We start from the raw sequence: 19,094 nt of genomic DNA on the forward strand, positions 1-19,094 counted from the left end.
GGTCTTGCAGCGGAGGTCGCGCCGATGGCGTCCACGCAGACTTCCGCGGTGTTCCGAAGGAGGCGTGAAGGTCTGCGCTGGGACGACGACTCGCATGGCCCGTGGACTCTGTGTCCGCATGCCCGCGAAGAGAAGGCCGGTTGAAAACTGCAGGCCCGGATACTGCAGTATTCACCAAGGTAACAGCAGCCGGAGGTGACTGCTGACTGGTCTCGTCACGGCTGTCCTGGACGGAAGCGCCGAACAGGATACAGGCAGCTTCGTCGCAGCAGACAGCAGCGAGACGATGTGCACAGGACAAGAAGCCTGGGTGGCTCCACTGGATCTGCATGATAGCTGACAGCCAATACGCTCCGCTTGCCTTTAATGCAGATGACGGGAGGGGAAATGGCGTCAGCAAGGACCTTGTGGCATAATGTTTAACTATAGCAGTACGTGTCGGGGGCTGTGAAAATGCAAAGTTCGAGTGAGCAATGCCCTTTCTTGAGTTGAATGAGAATACTCCGTTCGTGCGAGGTTACAAAACAGGCGAGCAGCAATCTGCGCCCCCTCTTAGCATCGCGGTCCGGTTGTCGTGTCTGTTCTTTCGTGGTTTAGGCAGCTGTGAAAAGCCTTAGGCCTGACTACTACTCTGACACCAACCTGTAGCAAAACAAAGACAGACTCGGGAAGGGTTACGTGCGCGCAGCCGCAAGGAGGCGTCAGCTGTGTGGGGTGGTCCTACCCCGCTCATTGCACGAAGCAGCTTCTGAGCGGTCGGCGCCCACCGTATCGCACGGTGTCGGAGCGCCTGGTGCCGAGCTGCAAAACCAGCGAGCTCGTAACGGCACCCGTGGCTCCAGGCCACTCGACTCCCAGAGTCGAAGTAGAGACTATTGAGAAAATATATACAGAAAGCTCGGACCACACACGCGGCTTCCGTATTCACTCGCTTCGGGGTTGGCAACTCTGCGGGCGCTAGTCCTCGCGCTCCCTCGATGCGGACCACGTGGTTCTCGTGCTGAACAAACTCCGAGGAAAACTTGAACAAAAAGGAAAAAAAATGACAGCGGTTTAACTCTGCTACACCCACCGCTATGCCCTAACTTTTCTCTTGCCAAATAAATGTTTTTACAACAACAACAACAACAACAACAACAACAACAACAACAACGACTACTACTTCTACTACTACTACTACTATTACTTCTGCTACTGCTACTGCACCGAATGGTCGAGCGATAGCTACTCTTGCTTCTACTATGATTTTGCTGTTTCTTATCTCTTGGCTTAACTTTTTGCTTGCGGCTGCTGTGTGTACTCGGATTAAGTAATGGGTTTGCCAGTTTTAAGCATGTGGATAAGTTATGCTTCTTGATTATCACCTACCCTTAGAAAACACCGTCTTGTGGCCTGTGAAGTAGTTGATTATGGTTTGCAGTTCGAATATGGTAATCTTTGCTGGGATCACTCCCAAGGACAAAGTTGGGAGTCACCATCGTATCAAGCACATTCAAATTAGCCTAAACATCGATTTTGGTCTAAATAAGAAGTCATATTTCGGGGGTGTGTTGGGCCAAATTTTGTGAATGATCCGGGTCAGATTTGTAGGCTACCATCGTATTAGGCACATAACTTAGCGTGGATATCGATTTTGGTCCAAATCCGAGAAGGTCAAATTTCGGGGTTGGAGGTGGGCCAAATTTGGGGAGCAGGGTGGGGCAATGTTGGTAATGACAAAGGCAAAACTTGATCACTTCAATGTCGAATCTACATACCGACTGAAACTCGACTTTCTATATTAAATATAGCTGTCGTTCTAAAAATGTGCTAAGCATGTGGAAAAGTTCAAACGTGATTAAGCCAATCCACCTCGCTCTCAAGAAAGCATTACGCAGGTCCTAGCGATCAAAATTCACGGTAGGACTGCCACTTGCCAGGTCCGGAAAAAGAGCATTCCTTGAACCGAACAGACAGTCGTCGAATGTTTCAAGAGCAGGCACCAAAATAAGCGTCAGATCGCCGACGCCACCTCGTGGTCGCGAGCGCTACCGAGCGCGCGCCGACCACGGCGGGCCTTGCTGTGATAGAAGCAAAGGAACGACACTCTGGCTGACACAAAAAAACACGGAGAGTCCCCACAACTGTTCGAGCATTGCGTACACAATTTACTTCCGTGCCAACATGTTGTTTTGCATATTTCATTTTCCAGTGTGGTTTTCCCAGCTTTTATTCTAATAGGCAATCCACTTGAAGTGTCAGAAAACACTTCTGCGGGCGTACAAATGGGCAGTAAGCCTTGTCGGTAGTTCTAATTTAAGCTGCCGTTTAACTGCAGGGCTGTGTACAAAGCCATGTACGTGCCGGCCGGCTACATCTGCACCGTGAAGCTGGTTGCCATGGACCGCTTTACGCGCCACAAACAGGCCTGTATAGACAAAGTGGTCGCTTCGGTCATACGCAGCCCGTTCCTGGTGAAGTACTACTGCTGCTTCTGCGCCAAGGCAAGTCCGTCCTGCATGCCCTATCTGCACCTGACTCCAAAAGCGTGACGCTCGTTTTCCTGCCCACCACTTGTGTTCGCAGGCTGATGAGCAGTGTACCACTCACAAAAGATTAATTGCAAAATTTGGAGTGATGCCGCAGTATCCCTACGCTCTTCTTATTTTGTTTCGTGCAGAGCGCTACTGGCAGAGCGTGCAAAAATATCACGTGATGGGTGCTTTGTTTCCGCGTTTTACTTTTACACTGTTAATATTTGTTTTTAAGTACAAATCTGTCGCACAACATTGTCGTCTACTTCCTCTTTGCTGCCTTTAGCTTCGTCGCGGAACTCGTCAACAACGTGCTTCAAAAGTCGGTTGTTTTCCAAAGGGTGCACAAAGTGTTTTGAGAATCGCTTGACCGCCTTTGAAAGAAACGTGAAAGACATCATGTTTTCTTACTGCGGATCCGGATAACGAGTGGTGCTGCTCTTTACACAGTGTCCCTTTCTCCCATGCAGGACTCGTACGTGACCATGATGGAGTACATCTCTGGCGTGGACCTGATGCGCGTGGTGACCAAGGCGACATACCTAAATATTGAGCACGTACAGATCGTCATGGCGCAGCTGATCCTGGCGTTGGAGCACCTCCACTTGCGAGGCTTCCTGCACCGCGACGTGAAGGTCTCCAAGTAAGTCCACTCACCGCAGCCCCGGGAGCTGTCGAGGCACGTCTTAATGAAAAGCTTTGCAGCATGCTCATCGTTCCTGGCGGCCGGGTCAAGCTGATCGACTTCGACACCAACAAGGTCTGCCTCGGCCATTGTGAGTGCGCTTGAGCCCCATAATAGTGCAGAACCCAAGCGCCGAAGCGCTAAAGCATAAGCCGCTCTCAAGGCATAGGAGGACCACATCAATAAGAAGCTCAGAGGCCTCTCCAATAAGGGCTCCTTAGGCATTGCAATATTCTTGTTGGGCTGTTGTGTGCACCTGATGCTAGCGCGGTGGAAGCAGCAGCGTAACAGGTTTGCAACAGCCCAGAGAGGAGGCGTTCCGACGCCTACTTCGCCCGATGGAAAGATGTCGAAACGGCCCTTTTCTGGGCGGTTGAAAACCACTTCCACTGCCGCTTCCACCGCGCTAGCTCTTGGTGCACACAACAGCCCAGCGAGCAGTATGACGCAAGCAAGATTCAGTGGCGCGCCTGCCGCCGTGTGAGGGTCATTTGGGGGTACAGCCCTTAGAAATGCGCGAAAAGAAAAGTTCTCTCAAGAATTTTCTGATTTCACAGTGCACCTATATAGTCGACCCTTCTTTAAGAAAAGCCTAATACACACCAAAGAAGAATTTGAAAATGTAAAGTGTCGTTTCAGAGCACATGTATTGGTGCTGGTCAGGAGAGCGGCCCGTAGAAACGGATGTACGAAAAATTTTCGAAAATAATTATTACCTTTCGCACTGCACCTGTGAGGCCGGTCGTTCGTTACAGCTGCCACAGAACAGCTGGCAGTTATTTTCAAGAAAAGGATGAAGAAGTATGCAATGCTATTTTGAAGCTGATATTTTTTAAAACGTCATGACAAATGTGTGTTGGGAAGACTGACATACCGCCACAACATCTAGACGCTAAATCAGCTCGGTTTTTCCGAATTTGACAAGCTTCTCGTTTGTCCGACATGCCTCCATGCGCGCTAAATTTCCTCGCAATTAGTCGCCAAAACTAGACAGACTATACAGCTGTATACGGAAGACAGGTGCCACACGACATAAGCGTACCACGCACAGTAGTTGACAACGGCGCAGCCCATGCCCTCGGCCACCTCTGGCGTCCACGAGCGCCCCCTATGTTTGTAAATGCGGTCTAACCTAACCTGTGCGTCACCATACTGCTCTCTGGGCTGCTGTGTGCACCTGGCGCAATGACGGTGAAAGTGGTAGCGCCAGGTGTACACAGCAGTCTAGAGAACAATATGGCGACGCGTAGGTTGGAACGGTCTATAGAGTGGTCCAAGCAAACTATCTCGCGGGAATGCCTTCACATGTTTCCGAATTGTGGCGGCAAGGTCTTTGCGATAGCAGCAAAGCATGGAATTCGCTGGAGGGATTCCGAAAAGTTTTGTACGCATTTAAGGTCACCGTGGCAGCTCAGCGGCTAGGGTTCTCTGCTGCCAAGCTCGAGTTTACGGCTTTGTTTGTAGCCTATCAGCATGTTAATGTGGACGTGAAATGTAAAACACTAGGGTGCATGGGTTTTTGGGGCGGATCGAGGAACGCCAGGTGATCGTAACTAATACGAGGTCCTCAATGCGCTGCGCGTACTTCGTAGGTACAGTTCAAATTTCGCACGCAAAAATCCATTAATTTACTGAAATCCATCTTCTGGGATCTTGGCTCCTCACTAAATCTGCTTACTGAGGGGCGACATGTTCGAGCTTACTGCGAACAGAATTTTGACACTTTAGGTGAATTAAACACAAGCTCTCTTTTAAGCTGTTGACTGGTAAGGATTGACGAGCAAAATCATAGCGGCTGTCCTAGCGTGTGCCTGCTCACAGTGCGCACTTCCGTGAGTTAGAGATGTTGAAATTCACTCTCGGCACCTGTGCAATAACAAGCTCTCTTTGACAGTTTCAAAACGACTGGTGAAGGGATACTTCGCCAGGACAGCGTTCGAATTCCACGACGGGGAGTCCGCGGGAACGATCCCGTACATGGCTCCCGAGATCCTTAAACGGCGGCCATATGGTAAGAATTCCACCTGGCTACCGTTGAAGGAAATGTGCTCACCGCTTCGCTCCCTACGGGCGCAGGTAGGGCGTGCGACTGGTGGTCTTCAGGCATCGTCTTTTACAAGCTGATGACCGGCAGAGTGCCCTTCAGAGGAAGGACGAAGCAGCTACTACGGGACCGCATCATCGGAGGTGACGGAGCCCAGCGCCTGCATTCCCAACAGGAACCGCAAGACGCGACTATCATGCAAGCTTTGCACAACCTTTAAGTAGCAGACTCAGTCATGTGGACCTTATATAGAATTGAAAACTCTTTAGCGCAGACATAGCGATAGAAATCCCCCACGAGTACAACGGAAACTACATGGGACTACACTACGCCCCGAATTAATTATACAGAAAACCTGAATTAGGGGTACAAAAACAGGAATAAATAGAAATCATTCCTTCACTCTGACTTCGGCAATTTCTCTGTTACAGCACCGTTGAAGTGGCCTAAAACTGAAGAACACCCTCACTCGGCCACGCCAGAAGCAAAAGACATGGTATTCAAGCTTCTGCGAAAAAACCCTATCGAACGACTCGCGTCTCGGCACTACCAAGACCTGAAGAACCACCCCTTCTTCAGCGGTTTCAACTGGAAGGCGCTGAGCGCGAGCAAGTTCCTGTGCGAGATCACTGCCATCGCGGAAGCCATGGGCGGAGGCATGGCGGTGTCTACCATTGACGAGGCGCCGGTTCGCGAGGGCTCCAAAAAGCCCAAGTCATCCAAGCCGCCTTCGAGAGGGGAGTCGCCGCTCGAGTTAAAGAAGGAGGAGCAATTGTGTGAGTTGCTGAGAACGATGTGAAACGACCGAGCGAACAAAGGTTCTAGTGGTGCAACATGACACCCATAGCACGAAATTGATAGCATTTTATAGCTTACGCTTGAAGCATAACGATGCCAAAAGCACAGCGTTTTCTTGCCGAGAGTGATCAGATACGGTTCCACGACACTAAGTCGCTTTGTGTTGCCACCATGAGTTCGCATTCATTGCCGATGAAAATATGTGCAACGCTGCCAGCGAGCTAAGTTTCTTTAGCTTTCTGGTAGCGATTATACTGCGTATCTAACAGTGCACTGAGTTATTCGTCTGTTTCCTCCAAAAACTGTTTTATTACCTCTCAAAATTATTTTTCAGAGGTAAAAGGATTTTATACAGCCGCATTCATCACACAACGTATGCAGCGTAGGGGCATGTCATTTTCTTTAATTGTTGCTTCAGTCCAGGGGCGCTCCAGAACGCGGACCATAGACGTCAGGCCACTACGTGCTTTTTTCGCTCAAAAACTACGAACACGACGTCGGGATTTACAGGCCTCAAAAAGGAGCAAATACGCTTTTTCTCAGCATGACACAAATTAGGAGGACTGCATCAGAAGATTCACCCAGCCGTATTGGCGATTTTAACGGCCTAGAGGGAACCTCAGTTGATCTAGCATAGCGGCGTTACGGAGGACTGCTTCACGGTTCAGCCTGGGAAGAATCGTGATTGTTATAAAGTTTCACGTTAAGCTGGCAGGCAAGGGGCTCGGTATGACATGCATTTGAATTATGCCAAGTTATTGAAATAAAGGAAAACATAGGTGAATGTGTGTGTTTTTTTATTTGTAGTGCTGATCAATGAGAAATCAGTTGTGTAGTAATTTTTGCGTGAAAGACAATTGATTACGAAGAGCAAGAGAAAACAACCACATGCCACCAGTGGGATCCGAACCCACGACATCCGAATGTCTCGTATGGGCTCTAACGACTGAGCTATGGCAGCGGCTGTCCACCCTTCTACTTCCGAGTATATTCCTGTTGCGTGTAACCTAACCTCGAGAGCGTTCACCAGCGCCATTTCCTTCCATAGCTGTGGGCGTAGAACGTCCTATAACACTGCAAATACAACGCGGAACTTGGTCGAACGGTGAAAGCGAAGCTCAATGAGGGCCTCGGTTCTGGCAGTCTTGATATCATAGAGTTCTCATAGCGCTGCCGCACACACTCCCATACCCAGCAATTCTGGACAAAAACATTTCTGAATGGGAAAAAGTTTATGCACGCATTTTTTTCATATATTGTAAGGTTGCACTATTACAATCAATTTATCTGCAGATCTACCGTCAACAGGCTTGCATTTTGTTTTGCAATTAACGTTTTTGCAATCGTCAAAAGCGTTCTCCTTTGTTTTTTCTATAGCAGCCTTAACTGTTCCATGCGAGCGATGGGAAAACTTTAAAAGAAAGATTTCGCTACGCATCGGAATAATGGACCATTACCTTCAATATTTCCGTAACAATACCGTAAAATTTTCCAATGTTCGAAATTTTTTTCTAGCAGTGTTGGACATACAGCACTTGCGGTATTAAAGGATGTTCTACATCTGCTGCTATGGACGAAAACGGCGCTGGTGAAAGCTCTCAAGATTAGGTTACACGCAACAGGAATATACTCGGTAGTAGAAGGTTGGACAACCGGCGCCATAGCTTAGTACGCGACTTTCGGATGTCGTGAGTTCGGACCCCACTGGTGGCATGTGGTTTTCTCTTCCGCTTTCTAATCAATTATCGTTCAGGTAAAAAAAATACAAGACTACTTATTTCTGATTGATCAACACCACAAATAAAAAAAAACGGTATGGTTTTACGTAGTTAAACCAAGTAGACGTGCGGAAGCATGTGTTTAGTCTGATTAGCCGGCTCGTGGCTTTGCTATGCTGGGTCGTCGGCACGTCTGGCGACGATATTATATTCAAATTAGGCACTGATCGAGGTTGCGCTGATCTGATCTGTTCGCGCCGGAGATGGAAGTTGAAATCGCCCTTCTGCAATGCACCGAGCGAGAGTGTGTTGCAGTTAAATACGAGCCGTGATAGGCTGCGGCGATAGCATAGTGCTTTAGAGCGTGGGTTCAAATCCCAGTCGCGGCAATGTTTATTTCATTTATTTATTCAAGGTCGAGGCCGAGGCTTTCACGGTGAATCGGTTTTTCCAGGTATGGTCGTGAAGTAGAACTGTCACTCTTAGAAAAAACACGCACATTCCCCTGTGCTTTCCTTGGTTTCGGTGGCTGTTGACTTCCTTCAAACGCTAAACTAGCTTTTGTTTGTGGATGGTGACAACCTCGTGTGAGCCAGACAGTCTTTTCTAGAGCGTGTGAAGGTGCAAACGTGAAACAAGGAATATGTGGCTTTGTGGCGTTACAAAACGGCCGGTGTGAAAGTGGAGTGGTTGACGGTGGACGCGCACTTTGCAGAAAATTTAAAATAAATGACATAGAAGATGAATGCTTTTGTACAACGGATGAATGACAAAAGTAGAAGCGCATCTTTTTTTTTTTTTTTTGCAATTACCAAGCACTAAAGGTGAGCGAGACCAAGCGATGGCCAATTTGTCATGCAGCTTTTCAGAAAAAAATCTTGGAGAGTTTGCCAGGAGCTGTCCCTTGAGTTCGAACTAATAAATCTCTGCCGTTTTGCCCTTTTTTCGTGATTTGTATGACCCGTGCGCTACTTTGAATGCGAGTATAGATTTTTAATCATGTCTACCACTGAGGTCGCCGTTTTCGTGAACTGCTACTAGGATCAATTAACCTCGCCCTGTGCGATCAATAAAAGGTGCAGGACGGCGGGAATCGCACTGAACAGGACACAGAAACCAAAACGTCAACACGGGTCATGGTTGAAATGGACCAACTAGCCCCAAAGAGCTTTCTCCTACAGCTTCTGCTCTCAGTTTGTTCGCAAGAAAATAGCGGTTGGAATGTATGCAAAGAATGTAACGCTGCTGCAACAAAATTCTTTCCCATCCCATTTGTCTTATTCCAGCGGCAGCGAAGGTATGAGGCAATCGAAGTGCAAAAAGAATGAAAATTAAATATAATGCGAATTTAATCATAATATCAGGCTCTTCCCCATCTCCTTGGATAACTAAGCGTCATGTCACCGTACATGCAACGCATGCTATAATAAGGCCTGCAGGATAAAGATAGTCATGCATGAAACATTTCGCGCTTGACGTGTCTGTTAATCAGTGAGCTCATTGACGTTTCCTAACAAAACGGTTGCTCGTATTAACATACGCCCGTGTAGTACAGGCAAATCATGTTTTAGAAATACAGGATACGTGCCTGACAACAAATGCACTGTTCTGTACCTCCAAGCGTTCTACTGCATCGTGGAAACTTCCGGTTCCCATGCTCTCTCGTTATTGCTGGCACTATAAAACTCACGGAATGACACTTAGAGGCTCTTCTTCTCGTTAGCGTGCAAAAATTCGTTTAACAGCGCTGCCGAGATATATTTTTGCACCTAAACTCAGGCAACAACTTCTGTTTGGACCGCTGAACAACACAGGCAACGGAGCAAACACCGCAGTTCCGAGCGCGCCGATCTTTCTTGGACTGTTCCGCGGCGCCGCCGCAAAGTGGCGTCGAGTTCGTGAAAATCGCCACTACGGCTTTAGCGATTAGAGCACATCGACGAGGAAGGCGTGCTGCGAATAGCTGTAAGCTTGGACGTTAGTGCTGTACTTAAAGGCAACAACGCAAATGGTGTCCAATTGTGTGTGTCGACATCCTTAAGCGTATCACTAGCGTTGATGTTCTCAGTTCTTCGCAGTCCACTTTCTGTATTGATATGCCATACCATGTTGCGCGCAAAGTAGCTTTTGTTGGTGTAATTTAGAGTTGATCAAAGAGGTAAGTAGTGGAACATAATTCGCAACAATACACATGTAGATTTTTTAAGACCTTGATAGTTTTTTTATTTAAAAAATTTTGAGAGATACTTCAGTGCGGTAACATCTCACATCGAAGGTGAGATGTGTTTTTAAAAGTTCTTAAAAGGCAATGCGTTTCGATATATCTAGCGCCAAAAATAGGCAATTGTAAGCTCAGTGAGTTGCTTTCCCACATCGCAAATTTATAAAAAGGGCGTCTCTCTCACTTCTTAATGCAACAAATACAGGCGGAGTTGGAGTATTTGATGATATAGAAGGAGTTAACTTGACCCTGTATACTTCGCAATGCTGGTGGAAACATTCGACTCCAAATCTGTTACAAGGCTTGACTTAGCATTCAAAACTTGATTCTATTGGGCATACGCTGCTTCACTTCTCACCGACTGGTGAGAACAAACTAACCCCTGCATTATGGGCGCATGTGCAGCTGCCGGTGCCACAACAAACACAAAAAAGCGGAAGCTACAAAAGATCGAAGACATGATCGACATGGAACCCGACCTGCAGAAGCCACTCTACACGTACGCCACATCCAGCTTCAAAAAGCTCGTCCTCACGGTCAGTTTCACTACAGGCTGAATTCACTAGGCATGCCTTCCAGGTGCTTTCACCTCTGTTCGCGTACGCACGGCACTGCTGTCGCGGTCAAGTCAAAGCGGGCTGGGCTTGTTGGCACTTGGTGACGTGCGTGGCTCAAGGTAGCCAGCACTCGTGGTGCCCCTTCCATCTCTGCCTTGTCCCGGTTGCTCTGCACGGTTGGATCACATCACACTGCTATTCAAATTGAACATCAATGAATGTTTTTAACGCGATAGCGTAAAAGGTCACGTGTCGCACGAATGCCGATTTGTCGGTGTAGCTGGCCGCGAGCGAAAAATCGCGATGGAAGCAAATAATTAACAAAGTTTACATGAAAAGAAAATTAGGTTGAGTTCGGGTGGGAATCGAACCCAAAGCGACAGTGCGATGGGCACGCTACCCTTAGGCCACGAAAACTCATTAGCTACAGCTCCTTAGAGACATGTACTGATGCATACATAAGTAATGATGAGTATACTAATTAGGAATTAGGTAACTGAACAGGTGATGCGAACGGGACCCGACAACCCTGGCGCGTTCTACTCTTAAAGGCGGAGCATAAGCGTCCTCCATTTTTAAAAAACTAAAGCGCTGTCATACTTTTATGAAATGAGAAAAAAAAAGAAAGACTTCCTTAGTGGGGAGCGCGCACTCATCTTTGCAAGAAGGGCACCTGACACAACATTTTACGCATCCGTTGCAGATAAGAACATTTAGAAAGTGAGGTACAAAGTTCGGCGAGTTGATAAACGTTCATACTATGACGCGCATGATAACAAGGACCAGCGCTGTCTTCCCGTGTCGTCGTTTTGAGCGCTTCAGTTTTGGAGAGAGAAAAAAAACTACAGGCACCGTTTAGTTCTAACGCTTTTAGTTCTAACAGAGTCTAGAAAGGAGCTGGAAGCGCCGCTTTTAGTAGCCACGTGTACTCGGTGGCCTTCAGAAATATGGTCTTCGGGACTATTTTGCACCGCACGATAGTGAACGGAGGGGGGGGGGGGGGGGGGGGGGGCGTTCACTGCTGCGATGGCACTGCAGCCATGGTCTACAAACGGAGCCTACTGAGGAGGTCTTTGCTCTGGTCATGAATGGCATGTTTCATACCGCTGCCACACGGGCACCGCAAAACCCTTTGAGGGTCAGGTCCTTATGTTCAAAGGGGTAAGGAGTGAGAAGCTGCACAGCATAAATGTTGCGGCTTTGCCTCTAATGGCCTTGGAGGCATGGAGGAAGGAAAGAACTAAGGAGAGGCCCTGACGTCACTTTTTGTGAAGCCGCCCCGCAACCGGAAGTTGGCTCGGCTCTCCTCACTATCTTCTTTCTCCACCGAGCTACGGGGCGGGGTTCGCGCGCGGCTCGCAAGCGCTTCGTAAAAGAAAGGTATAAAAAAAACCGCGCCGCTCGCCGCTACACTCCTACACCTCCCTCCCAGCAAACACGCACCTAGACACAGACCGGAGCACAGGTGCGGTGAACTTTTTCCGACGCCAGGCGAAGAAAGACGACGTTGCGCGCCGGTTATAGCTCAGCTCACCATCCTCCTCGGGCTACCGTACACCCGCCGTGTGGCCTTCGAAACGCAGCTCAGCATCGCCGAGAGCGGCTTCATGTTTCTGTGCTGTTTGGTGAGGTGCGAAAGTTCGCTGATCAAAACAATCAACGCTTCTTTGCGTGTCGAAGCGCGGTTCCGGAGTGCCACCTTTTCGCGAGATTCATTTCAATGCATCGATCGCTCCGCGTAACGACACCAAGTTTGATGAACAAAATATCAAATGAGCGGTTATTTGCTGCATTTAAACGCAATCTTAGATGCATGCGTAACGTCACGACGGCAGGCATGTAGACTTTAACACGCAAGGCCGCACACACCGTGCCGAAAGCCCGTCCATCGCCACCGAGAAACACTCGGGCCCCTAGCAACAACGACGCTAACGACGCCGTACGCCGTTGCTAGTGGCCCGAGTTTTCTTAGCAACAACGACAACGTTGCTAGTGGCCCGACTTTTTAAGCCTAAATTTTGACGTCACTTCCGCCACATTTTCGTCAATGCATTGGGAATACGAAGGGCCTCTCCTTAGTTTTCCTTCCTCCATGCCTTGGAGGCGAAGGCGCCTGTCTGAGAGTATTGAGCCCAAGGCGCAGCCTTCGAGAACCTGCGACCGCAGTGCCGTCCAGCGTCAAAAAGTAAAAACAAAGAAAAAAATCTATGCAGCTAACGATGTTCGAAAACATGTTATAAATATGCGAAATGTTTTGATGGTTTTGCTTTTTGGATGAGTGCTTATATTTTATGCTTAGATTTGAAGACAGCAAAAGTCTTGCAGCAACAGAGAGTGCCCCTGGTGGCCAAGGCAATACACAAATCCTGCTGCTTCTCATGACAGCAGCTGTTGCAGTTGTTTTAAAGAAGCAACAAGAATAAAAAAATTGTCTTAGCTCGACGAATGAATAGAATACCCCTCCTTAATTTTAAAACTCACAATTCAGCCCCCTCAGGCACAGCAACGGGCGCTAAGCCTCAACGACTGTTTCATCTTTGGGCTGCAACGTGTAGCTGTGCCGCTGCTCCTTTGAGCTTTTGCTCCTTTGGTGACAAGAGGTGCCTTTGGTGGAAGGTTTTTTATGAATGCAGTGTTGACAGGGGTGTTAGACGGCAGTATTCAAGGTATTTATATCATTTGTTTTTCGACATTTGGAACTGCGCGGTTGTCACAATCACAAAGCGTGGATAAAGAGTGAAAGATTCAGTGTTTCACTAGATTCTAATTTTAATAGTACGGCTTATTTGACATCGGGCTGTTGCCATGCGCTACGAAGTTTTTATAAGGCTTGCTTACTGGGGCATGATCTTCCTTATAACGGCTTCATGTGCATATATAAGGGCTTCAAGCACTTCGCACGTGTTTTTTCTTTATCTTGCAGTTAAAGGCGAAAAAGAGCATCGAACTGGATGACAACTTTATGAACACGTCAGGCGTAGAATCGTCAGAAATCGATTACAGAAAAGTTTCGGTTGGCGACAGTATGATTGGAGCAGGGGCAATGTCTGGTGAGTTGTAGTATTTATTTGTTTATTGTGATGGTCAGAGAAAAAAACAGCTATTTTTTTTTGCAGTATTCATGTTTATCAGAAACACTTGTGGAAAAGTTATAGTCTGGCAAGATGTTTCGCTTCGTTTTTGCTTAAAGGAACCCTGAAAGGCGTGTCCTTCGTGAATACTTCTGCGGCTGTGAACAAAGACTTTGCAAACGACTCCATTGAAAGCTCAAGGACAAAAGAGCAAGCCAGGAAGTTCTTCGATAGCTACGCCGCCAAATGGCTTTCTAGTGCTGCTAAAGAATTTGTTGGGATGTCTGCATTGATGTTGCTTTTCAGTAAAAATTCATAAAAAAGATCTGCTGTTTAGAGGGATCATTTTGGAAAGCGATACCTCAAATATGTTTCTAGATTCCTGTAACAGCATCTAATTAATGCCTCACCGTCAGAGACCCTTGGATGCAACAAGATATCTCAGCACGTGCTCTTGCCTTTCCGATCAGCCGTCTGCAGAACGGTTAATGGAGAGGTTGAAGATTTGCTTTAACCTTTACCACATTACTGAAGACAATACGGAACTCGGCCTTATCGTGCGCCTTCGGAAATGACTACGTCACGTAGGCAGGCTTGTACGGCTGAGGAAGCGGGGTTTTTATATGTATGTGGTGTGGTCTTTTACGTAAAGTTTTATCCTACGAGTCTATGCTAATGAGTATGTAATTAGAAAGATTCTAATTACGTGAATAATAATTAAGCGAGTAGAAAAGTTCATTTTTGCGTCTTATATCCTCTTTGCTCGAAGTGACAGTGGCGCCAGACATGCGGCGGCCACACGAAAACTCCCACGATCTGGTGTACACCGCTGCCCCAGCAGGTGGCGCGGGCAGTATAAAGTTTTCCCCATGCGGAACCTGCGTCCGCGTGGAACACCCGTTTGTGGCCACGTGACTGTGTATGTAGTGCAGTGAGTACTGATCAATGCATGTGTGTATATACGAGGTCTGCTAGAAAAGTATCCGACCTTTGGCCGAAGAAAAAAAACTGGCATAGCTGGAGCGTTACAAACCTAATAACCTTCAAAGGAGTCTCCTTGGCACTCCGCACACTTCTCCCAGCGGTGATGCCATTGTTGGAAGTATTCCGAAAAGGCCCCTTTCTGAATGGAGTTTAGCTCAGCCGTCGTTGCAGCCATAATGTCCTCTCTTGTCTGAAATCGCGCTCCTTTCAATGGCCTCTTGCTTTTTGAAAACAGCCAGAAGTCGCAGGGGGCATATTAGCAGAGTAAGGAGTCTGTTGAACTACAGGAGTCTGGTTTTTCGCCAAAAAATCAGAATCGAGTGCGAGGAATGTGCAGCAGCATTGTCGTGATGGATGCGCCACTTTCTTGTTGACCTCCACTCCGGTTTCTTGCGCCGCACAACACCACGTAGGCGACGGAGGACATCCCTGTAGTACTCTTTGGTCATTCTTTGATCCTGTGGGGTGCGTACTCGTGGTGTGCCACACAGAGGGAGTCAAAGAAAGCAGTCAGCATCACTTTGAGATTGCTGCGCACTTGGCGGGCCTTCTTTGGTCTTGGTGACGTGGAATGCTTCCACTGTGACGACTGGGATTTGATTTCCGGGTCGTACCCGTACACCCAAGACTCGTCACCAGTGATTATGGTGTCGATGAAGTCGGGATCACTGTTTGTGGAATCCAGCATGTCCTGTGAGACTTCAACCCGAAGCTGCTTTTGCTCCACCGTGAGCAGCTTCGGCACGAATTTCGCCCTAACTCTCTCCATGGCCAAATCTTCGGTGACAATGGAATGTGCAGAAAAATTGCTGATGTCCACCTCTTCCGCAATTTCTCGGATAGTCACACGACGGTCTCCCATCACCACAGCGTTCACTTCGGCAATGACCTGGTCATTTCGTCATGTTGATGGCCTACCGGAGCGTGGCTCGCTCTCCACCTATGTGCGGCCGTCTTTAAACCAGTTGTACCACTGCTTAATCTCAGTGCTGCTCATAGCATCGTCACCGAAAGCCGTCTGAATATTCCGAACGGTTTCCATTAGGCTGTCGCCCAGTTTCTGGCAAAATTTGATGCAGTAGCGCCGCTCATGTCACTCCGCCATTTTCCTTGCAATAAAAAACCGACGAGAGCATAGCGCACTACCTCACTCAAACGCTACATCCCAGCGACTGACGCTATCGGGAGGCGGGAAAAAATTCGTACATGCGCACGAAGGTTCAAGGTCGGCTGATTCAAGCGCTCTTGTTTCATATCCATCAGGTGTTCGCAAAACAAAAAAAAAAATAAAGTCGGATACTTTTCTAACCGACCTCGTAGAAAGAACATTATGTGCGTAGAATGTGGTGTGGAAGAGTTCAAGGAAAAGGACGTGCATACTGTGTTGTGATAAATATGTGAATGTGAACAAGGAACTGTGTGTCAAGAGAAGCTGCTGAAGGCAGCCATTAACGTTATCGCTTTATCCCCTCGAAGAATTCCTTTCTTTTTGAGCGAAAAGCTCTACACCTCCCATGCTGAGCCTGAAGGTCATCTGACTCTTAGATTGCACCTCTAACGGGAGGCGCGCCGCATTTGCCACATCGTGCGTGGCAGGTGCCTCGATCATCATCTTCATCTTCGCCTTCGTCGCCGCAGCTGCGCGCTTGGCAGTCACGTCCGCCGCTGCGCTGGCTGCTGTTCGGCCGCTGCTCCTTTCCAATTGTGATTCGCTCTTGCGCTTGGCAGTCACGTCCGCCGCTGCGCCGACCGCTGCTCTGGACGCTCGCTCTTGCACTTGTGGGCCATGATACATCACGCGATTTGCTGTCGCTGAAACAATTTGCTCTCGCTTAAGTCTTGAAACAATAAAGATGCACCAAAGCTAAACCGTGTCTAACCATGTTTAACAGAGCTTTCGCTGTGTTTATCCTGGCTCAACTGAGTTTAGCCACAGCCACCTTTTTAGTCGTCTTCGAACTTAGCAGGATGACCTGATGGCCTTCATTTAAAAAGATCTGGTGTCAGCATTGTCTCTCGGGTAGCGCCTATGCTGAGCGATATTTTACTAGCTACTGCTCATCTCCACCTTAAATGAGAGGGCTACCAATTTGGTTATGACAGTTATTATTTGATTTTGTCCTTTCCCATGGATGTAGTCGACATTGTGATGGCGTTTAAGGAGCGTCCCAAGGAGCGAACTCCACTTTTGACTTATCGGTGGATCTTAAGCTGCACTTTTTGGTTCTAATTAAAACTCAGGTTTCAGCTGGCATGTGTTTGCTGGAGCTTGTATCACCAGTGAACAAAACGACATTTTGACTAATCATTACGTTACTCCGAGTTAATGAAGCGCTCTTCCACTCTGTCACATTCTAGAAATTAGAAACCAGAATCTTCCACGTACCAGCATCGACTCTACCACGTATTACTAACTTGGCCACGTGTCAGGAACTCTTCCACGTGACAGATAGGCGCCAAAATTCACTGAACAGCCGGCTGGCATCTTATATATTGTCAAGGTGCCTTATGGCATTATGAAAGTAGCTTGTAGATATTGCAGCGACTTGTTATTGTCTGCTCTGCGAAGGCGGAGTTAAATTTGCCATCGCATGTAAAGCAAGATTGAAACAACGGATGTCTAGATCCATGGGATGCAAGACAAAGCATATCGTCCGCTGCAACCCTACGCTGTGGGTGTGCTGTGTTATGTTTCAATAAGTTCTGGGAAGACGCACGTGGCGCGTGAACGGGCGTCTCTGTGAGCATAAGAATCCATATCGCACCTAGAGGAAGGATACTCGCAGTTCACTGCCGCAGCTGCAAAGAGTGCAAAAAAACAAAAAATAAAACAAACCGCGCCGGTGTTCGATCGATATTGGGGAGGGGAAGAACCAGATATTGGCGGGAAATCTTAGAAGCTTTCCACATCAACAATCGGAAGGAAAATTGAAGGATACGTCCTTGTTTTTAACGAACAATGAAATATGCCTAGATATAAGCGTGATCAAGCTGGCATCAATTCACGGGTCATAGTAGAAGTTGAAGTTGCGCATGCGTCGGGTGTTTTGTGCGGCAATGTATGTTTCAGTAAAGCGCAATTGAAAGTCCAGCGTCCGTCCGTGTGTCTAAAGCACCTCCGTCTTTTTTACACGTCGTTGTGTTTCCGCTCTTACCCCCTCTTTCAAGGCCTCTGCTCGCATTCACCCCAAAATCGACCATATTGTGCTCTAAGCGGAGTAATACTCATGTCAACCTCCCCTAGTCCTTTGTTTTCGAAATTTAAGGTTTAACGACAACTCTTCTGGTAGGGTAGTAGGTCCGTGTCAAAAGAAACACGGAACACCGACAACAAACTTTGGTCGCCGTTCCCTGTTTCTTTAGACATGTTCTTTGTTTTCTTTTTTATTTAATGTTCTCAATCTCATTAACTACATCGTGAGATGTTCTTAGTGTGATTTTGAAAATGCGGCTGTCGAGACCTTCTAAATGTGCCCGTCCAAGCAGTTGAGAGTTCAGACAATGCTAAATCCATCCCCTCATCTCACCGCCTCACTTAGCCGTCGATTTGGTTCCAGGAACTGCGAAATCAGCGTTCTTTGTGTAGATCGCCTCAAAAGAAGGCCAGGGGGGGGAAGTTGCTGCCTGTTCCTTGAACTATGTTGTCCAGTGTCCCGCATCATGCAGTCGTCTGTTTTGGAAGCCCGGTGCTGGCGGCCGCTAAACACTTGCGGTGTCTCTGATTGTATCCTGGTGACTTGGAAATAACTTGCGGGCGCCTGAACGTCGCCTGTGCCGCAGTCGTGTGCACAGTGGCCCACAGGGAGACCTCCTCAATATAACTCTGCTCTTCATCATCCCATTAAATGCCTTTAAAGACATGTATTTGTAATTGTAACCTTTCCTAAGTACTCATATTTGGCCCTATTTCTTGTTACTGGTCAGGGATGAGTGAAACACAAACGGCGCGGTCATCCGAGAAGCTCGACGTCATTCTGTTTAGGAGAAGGAGCCTTGGGAAGTTCTGGAGCTTTGGTGTTAACCTGGAGAGAGTAAAAGGCGAAGGGGACAAGTTCTACTACATGGTCGAGGTAAGAACTGCTCAGTGATGAGCGGAATTTTGGGGCCAAGAACGCAAAGCGTACAATCTCTCTCTCTCTTTGACGTCATCTAAAGAGAACGGCGAGTGACAGCTTCTTGTTGACGGCAATGGGGTAGATGGGAAATGTTTGCCATTGTTGTATCTGCCTCATCTGAATAAGTCATAGAGCTAAGGAGAACGGCGCTGCCAAAGTTATCGCCATGGACGTTTGGCTGCTACTTGGCGCAACAGGTATAGCCAAAACAAGGCTGTACACAAATCGCACACTGCTGCGCCATCATTGTTTACCTTCAAGTGCTTTAGGATCAAGTGCAAACTACACCTGACATGTCAAACTTGACCCAAGATTTTTTTTGAAAATTTCAGAATACTGGCTTCGAAAGCACAGGCTTGTCGGATAGCTGATAAGAGAACGCAAAATA

General features: G+C 47.7%; 1 protein-coding gene across 2 annotated transcripts in view; it reads left to right on the top strand.

The window, feature by feature from the left end:
* LOC149353632 (microtubule-associated serine/threonine-protein kinase 3-like) overlaps positions 1–19,094 on the top strand; it is a 45,495-nt gene that overhangs the window by 13,610 nt on the left and 12,791 nt on the right. The window contains exons 5-14 of one of the 2 annotated variants that reach the window (XM_089577378.1): positions 2,318–2,483; positions 2,984–3,156; positions 3,219–3,289; positions 5,093–5,209; positions 5,275–5,385; positions 5,674–5,906; positions 5,997–6,018; positions 10,385–10,515; positions 13,466–13,589; positions 18,513–18,661. In XM_089577378.1, coding sequence (XP_089433504.1) covers positions 2,318–2,483; positions 2,984–3,156; positions 3,219–3,289; positions 5,093–5,209; positions 5,275–5,385; positions 5,674–5,906; positions 5,997–6,018; positions 10,385–10,515; positions 13,466–13,589; positions 18,513–18,661 — 1,297 coding nt within the window. Of the gene's footprint in view, positions 1–2,317; positions 2,484–2,983; positions 3,157–3,218; positions 3,290–5,092; positions 5,210–5,274; positions 5,386–5,673; positions 6,019–10,384; positions 10,516–13,459; positions 13,590–18,512; positions 18,662–19,094 lie in introns of both variants that reach the window. The other variant, XM_089577377.1, reaches the window with a different exon arrangement.

Source organism: Amblyomma mixtum, chromosome 3, assembly GCF_055824585.1.
Source record: "Amblyomma mixtum isolate Tamu chromosome 3, ASM5582458v1, whole genome shotgun sequence".
In the NCBI taxonomy this organism is placed as follows: Eukaryota; Metazoa; Arthropoda; class Arachnida; order Ixodida; family Ixodidae; genus Amblyomma; species Amblyomma mixtum.